Raw genomic sequence first — 6,208 nt, 5'->3', positions numbered from 1 at the left:
AGAGAGAGAGCCTCATATGCTTATACCTTTCTCTCTGGTCCCTTGGGCAATGTGAGACCTCTCTTCTCCCCTCCCCAGCTCTCCAGGAACTGTCCTCCAAACAGGCAACTCAAATCCCTGATTATAGAAACGCATCCAATGGGCTCACCAGGGGGCGATGTTCCAGCCATCTCACCCCACCAGGCAGCTTTTCTATCCATCCGCGCTCATCATTCCTTTTCTGCCTCAGACTCCGAGGAGATTTCATTGTTACTTTGTTTTGTTGGTACTGTTTGTTGGTTTGTAGATGGGTAATGCTGCAAAGGGAGAACATTCAAGCAGTATTAAGGGCTGACAGTGAACAGCAAGCCCCCCCCCCCACTGGCCTCCCCTTCCCTAGCTCCCCAATTCCCTGTTTGCACTGTATTCCTGCATCCCTCGGGAGAGAGTCTCTGCTGAAGAGTATAACAATAATCCATCTCTCGGGCATGTACAGGATGTACACACTGTTCTCCGCTCGGCTTCTTCCACTTAATATATCCTGGAGCTTACTCCACATCCAAAAATAGGGAACCGCCTCATGCTTCCAAGTCAGAACAGTACCCATAGTTTTGGATGTGTCCTAGTTGAGTTAAGCAGACCCCTCATGACAGACAGACATCCAGGCTATTTCCAGTTCCGGCTTCTAGAAACCCCCTGCACCAAATACCCTGTGTGTACATCCTCATGCACAGGGATGGGTATCTGCAGGAGGTCTTGTGGAAGGTATGCATGTGTTAAATTTTCAGGTTGCCACCCACAGAGATTCTATCAATTTACACCTTTTCCTTATATACGAAAGAAAACAGGTCTGACTGTCTGTCTGTTTTAATGCTCAGTTAGGACAGCAATTCTTCAAATCCTGGAGTCTGGCTGGGAGATCAAGCCTGGGGTTTCAGGTCTACAATCTACCCCAGCCAACTTTCTGACTCCAGGGGTGCCTGGGAGTCAGGAAGCAGATCAGGTCATCTTGATCAGCCTTAGCTTCCTCATCTAAAATGAGGAGAGGACTCTAGCTGGTGTTCTGAAAGTTCCCTTCCACCTCTAATTTTCAAGGTCCTTCTGACTCCCCAAGCTTCTGTGCCTCTATATGAATTGGGACTAATAGTCTCTACCTTGTTTACCTTGCCAGGTGATGTGAAGATGCAGTGATATGGTAGAAAGGAGAGATAATTAAACACTTCTGGAATCCCTTGCTAGAACACTAGCAGGGCTTGGGACGTTCAGCAGGTGCTAAGCTAAAATGGGAGGTTGAAGACATACTGCATGGTGAAGCAGACTAATGTCGAGATCATCCAGAGGTAGGAGATGCCTTCACTGACGTCGTTCCCTCTGTCTAAAATGTGGCTCCCTCTAAGAGGGCCTGGCTAACTTCTGTGTCTCTAGGACTTACCAAGGAGCCTGGCACACTGTGGGTGCCCCTTAAATGTTTCAGGGTGGAGGCTGTGCTCAGGACTAGATGTGGCTGTGTTCTCTTCCAATGTGATTTTGGGGACTGATTGAGGGACAAGGTCCTTGTCACCCATGCTTTTCTCCTCCCTGCATCTCCTCTCCTCCTTTGCCTGGATGGGGTGGGCTCCAGCAGACTTCTGGTCCAAGGGCCACAAAATCCAATGTCCTACCTTGGTGACTGGGGCAACCACGCTCAGCTCCAGCTGGCTGTTGTTGGGAGGAAATGCGGATCCATTCTTTCTCAAGAGATTTTCAAGAGAAGCCATAAATCCAATTTTTACCTGAGTTTAAATGTTACTCAGTTTTTTTTTCAAATCACTGTGGGAGTCCAACGAAACCATCTGTGACTTAGTGGGGGGCCCCAGGCTACCAGTTTTGGAATTCTGAAAACTGTCCCTCTCTCCCACTGTACAGATGAGAAAATTGAGGCCCAGGGAGCAGGAGGAATTTGCTGGAGGTGATATGGTCAGAATCAGAGCCCAGGTCCCATTTGTCCCCTACTTTTTTCGTCTGTCTTCTCCCCCTTCTCTTTTTCCTTCTGTGTGTGTGTGTGTGCGCGCGCGTGTGTCTCTGCTCTGTCTCTGAGTACCTCTTTCAGTCTGTCTCTATCTCCTACTCTCTCCTGTGGGTCTCTTTTCAACTGTGTGATTCTCTCAGCATCTCTCTGCTCTCTGTGTCCCCTCCAGGAGCGTTCTCTCCGACAACAAACCTTCGGAGCTGGGTGCAGAGGCGACCCGGCATCAGCACCACTCCCCCACCCCGCCCCACCTCGGGCTCGCGCCCCGCCGCCCCCGCCGCCCCCGCCGCACATTTCCGGGGGCGCTGATTTCCGGCTCCCACGGGGTCGGTGCCGTCAGCGCCCCTTCCCGGCGGCCGCGACCCCTCCCCGCTGACCTCACCGGCGCCGCCGCCCCGCGCGGATATAAGCAGCGGCGCCGCGGAGCAGCGGGCGGCCGGCTCCCGGGTCCTGCGAGCGCTCCCGGCCTCCTGACCCGCCGACCCTGGACTCCGAAACTCCGAACCCGGACCCCCAGCATCTCGGACCCGTCCCGCGGAGCTCTCGCCGGGCAGGTAACCACCGCCGCCCCTTCTCCCCACGCAGGGGGCGTCCGGGCGCACTGGGAAGGGGGCCCTCTCCGCCCGCCACCGGGTGAGCCCCCGGGGGAAGCCGCGGCTTTTGTCCCCCGAGCGCCTCCCGGGAGCGTGGCGTCCGCACCCCCGGGTCTTCCACGGCGCGGGCACCTGGAGGCGCGGGCGGTCTGGAGGCGCTCGCTCCTGTGCACTCACGTCCCGGCTTCTGGAGCTGCTCGGCGCCGAGCGGCGGCACCATGGAAAGTTCGCCAGCCCACCCCTGCCTGGATGGCAGCTGTAGGTCCGCGCCCGGACGTTGGGGGCAGAACCGGGCAGTCAGGGCGTCCGGCGTCAGAGCCCTGGAGTTAGAAGCCGAATCCAGATGTTAGAAACTGATTTTCGCGTTGGACTCGAATCTTAGCCTTAGAGCCTCAGTCCCACCTTAGAAACAATTTTACCGTTGAAATTGGGGATTTCAGAGTTAGAACTGGCTTCCTCGCTTGGCCATGGAATCTTAGCATTAGAAACGGAATCTTAGCCTTGGAATCGGAACGTTGACATCGGAATTAGAACATTGGAAAGGCGCGTTGGACCAAGAATGTGGCGCAGGGAAGAGTCAGCCTGCGACGCGTCAGTTAGCATTGTGGCCGTCGGGCCGGGCGCTCTGGGTGGTTACAGTCCTGGCGAGCCAGCCCTGCGCTCAGTGACACTGAGGAGTGGTGGTGGCGATGGGGTTCCCACGGCTTCCAGGCTCGCGCGGCAGAATTGGGCGCGCGGCCAGTCACTCCAGGCATCTCTATGGGGGAGGACACCCAAAGCCCGAGGCTGCCCCCGCCCCACCCTAAGGTGGCAGGTGGTCCTGCCAGTGGGAGGATGTTGGAACGGTTTGTTACCCAGCTTAGGGAGCCGCTGGGACAGAAAAGGGGGGAAGATGGTGCGGTTTGGGAGAGGGGTGCGGCGCGCTTATGCTCTCTCTCTCTGTCCTCCCAATTCCAGACGCCGCGATGCCCGGCCCTTGGTTGCTGCTGGCCATGGCGTTGACCCTGACCGTGGCTGGTATTCCGGGAGGTCGCGCACAGCCCGAGGTGGCCCAGCAGGAGGCAGCGATGGCCGCCAAGCACGCGGGTCTGGACGACCTCCTGCGCCAGGCGGAGCGCCTCCTACTCCTCGGCGAAGACCTCCAGCGGCTGCGAGGAAAGCAGGGCGAGCCAGAATCAGGTGAGGGGCGGCCGTGTCCCTCCGACCAGAGGACCTGAAGAGGGCTGGGGGGAACCAGGACGCAGAGGTGGGGAGGGACTTGGTCATCCAAACTCTTGCCTTCCAGAGGCTTAGAAACTCTTGATCATAACCTTAGCAGGATCATGAGTTGACCCTTTTCCGAGATCAGATTTCTCTTCCATGTTGGTCCTGGGAATGTTTCACAGAGAACAGACTTTCAGTGGGAAGATTCTGTGCAGGGGAGAGAGGAAAAGTCTCTGTAGGTGACAGTTTTAATTACTACTTACTAGGTGCATATATGCTAGGCACTGTTCTAAGCACTTCAAACACATTATCACACTATCTGATCTTCCTAACAAGCTCTTAGATCCAGACTATTATCCCTCATTTTGCACAGAAGAAAACTGAGGCTCAGAGAAGTTAAGTGAGTTGCTTATGGTCACACAGCTAGGGAGTGGCAGAGCTGGGACTGAAACCAGAGGCCTTTGACCATCTGTGTGGGCGCGCGTGTGCTTGTGCGTGTGCGTGTGCGTGTGCGTGTGTGTCTGCGATTTCTGAGAGGCTATGCAAGGCAGTGACTCTGGATGAGTGCTGCGGGGAATCTGCCTTAACTAGGAGCGAGGCTGGAGGGGGCGCTCAGGGGCAGAGGGTCCCTCACTGGTCTCTTTCCTTCCCCAGAGGCTCAGATCATTCAGCCGGACTGGCTCTCCAAGCGTCAGCATCCAGGCAAAAGGGAGGGGGAGGCAGAAGAAGGAGTTGAAGAGGAGGAGGAAGAAGGTGGGGCTGTGGGCCCCCACAAACGGCAGCACCCTGGCCGGCGGGAGGATGTGGTCGCATGGTCCGATGTAGCCCAGCAGAAGCGGCAGCATCCCGGCCGGCGCTCCTCCTGGCTGGGGTACACTTTAACCAAGAGGCAGCACCCAGGCAGACGGCTGGTGGATTCCAAGGCCCAGAGGAGCTGGGAGGCAAAGGAGGAGGAAGAGGAGGAGGAGGAGGAGGGAGAGCCGATGCCCGATAAACGCCAGCATCCGGGCAAGAGGGCCCTGGGAGGCCCGTGTGGGCCCGGGGGAGCCTGTGGTCAAGCCAGCCTGCTGCTGGGGCTCGTGGATGACCTGAGCAGGAGTCAGGGGGCCGAGGAGAAGCGGCGGGCATCCTGGGCCAGGGAGCCGCTGGAGGAGTGAACCCACTTTCCTATGAAGTTTAGAGTCTAAGAATGTCTTAAGCCCTGTGGGCCCTATCCCTTTGTGATGTCCTCTTTCCCTCCTCCTTAGATCCCTGACCATACACCTGAGGCTCCCCCCCCATATACAACACCCAAGTCCCTGGCCTTGTCCCCCTCCCCCTTCAGGGACATGAGAAAGCGAGCCTCTGAGTTAAAACCCCATATTACCCTGCTTTCCACTGTTGGCAAGGGGGCAGATCCCAGAGTCCCTCTCCCTGCACCCCCTCAGGCTGCTCCCCTTCCTTAGCTCTGGCTAAAATGATCCTTCTGTGTCCTCTGAGCGATCCCCAGAGAGAAGCAGGGTGACTACGGATCCAGCAGCCAGTGAGGTCAGGGTGGGATTGAAGATGTAATGTCCAAATCCAGTTTCTATCCTCCCTTTCTTGGGCGTCCTTTTGTGGGTAGGCAGAGCCCCGCCCCATGGCTGTGCTCTGCTTGGGCAAAGCTTTGCAGGGAGGGGCATCCCGTGCTGTGCTGTGTGGTGACTGTGGGAATAAATATGTGCAGGCGTCTGGAAACAGCCCTGAAAACTGAACTTGTATATAACCTTCTAGCGTCTTCCCCCGTCCATGATAATCATCCGAATGATAATAAAACATGCATCTGCATAATCTTGGAGCTCTGTGGTTGCAGTTTCGTCTCAGCTGGTGTGGGGTTTCTCTTTTTAACATTGAGTGGGACAAGATTAGAGCTCCCCGATTCTATTAAGAAAGGGCATCAAGGCCTCTGGGATTGTAATCGTCATGGTTCGATGGCAGGAATCAACAGCCTGTGTCATTCAGCAGCCACAATGAGAACAAAGGACCAGGCTGTCGTTGGGGACTCAAACTAGGGGCCTTCTGGGCCTGTGCAGGGAGGCAAGATGGGTGTAGGACAAGAGGGAGTGGTGGGGACTAAGGCAAAATGAAGAGGCCGGATAAGTGAAAACACTTAAATCCAAAAACATTGTGTGAATCAAATAACAATAACAACAATGTATTAACATTTATTATGTGTCAGGCACTGTCCTGAGCACTTCACATATAACCTTTTTATTTTTTTTAAAGATTTTATTTTTTTAAGTAATCTCTACACCCAACATGGGGCTCAAACAACCCCAAGACCAAGAGTCACAAGCCCCACTGACAGCCAGCTGGATGTCCCTATATTAATTCTTTTAATCTTCACAGCGGTCCTTCTAGGTATTACTATTATTATGCCCATTTTCCTAATAAGGAAACCAAGGTA

At 55.2% G+C, this 6,208-nt stretch overlaps 1 protein-coding gene across 1 annotated transcript; it reads left to right on the top strand.

The window, feature by feature from the left end:
* The first annotated feature begins 2,433 nt into the window (after positions 1–2,433).
* TRH (thyrotropin releasing hormone) lies at positions 2,434–5,553 on the top strand. Its single transcript, XM_034996719.1, has 3 exons — positions 2,434–2,541; positions 3,538–3,759; positions 4,438–5,553. The coding sequence occupies exons 2-3, from the start codon at positions 3,546–3,548 to the stop codon at positions 4,938–4,940; spliced, it is 717 nt and encodes a 238-aa protein (XP_034852610.1). The 5' UTR covers positions 2,434–2,541; positions 3,538–3,545; the 3' UTR covers positions 4,941–5,553.
* Positions 5,554–6,208: the final 655 nt, after the last annotated feature.

This window comes from Mirounga leonina, unplaced genomic scaffold (assembly GCF_011800145.1).
Source record: "Mirounga leonina isolate KUSES-001 unplaced genomic scaffold, KU_Mleo_1.0 Mir_94, whole genome shotgun sequence".
NCBI lineage: Eukaryota > Metazoa > Chordata > Mammalia > Carnivora > Phocidae > Mirounga > Mirounga leonina.
Note: the sequence above shows the minus strand (reverse complement) of the source record. Positions and strands in the feature narration are given on the sequence as shown.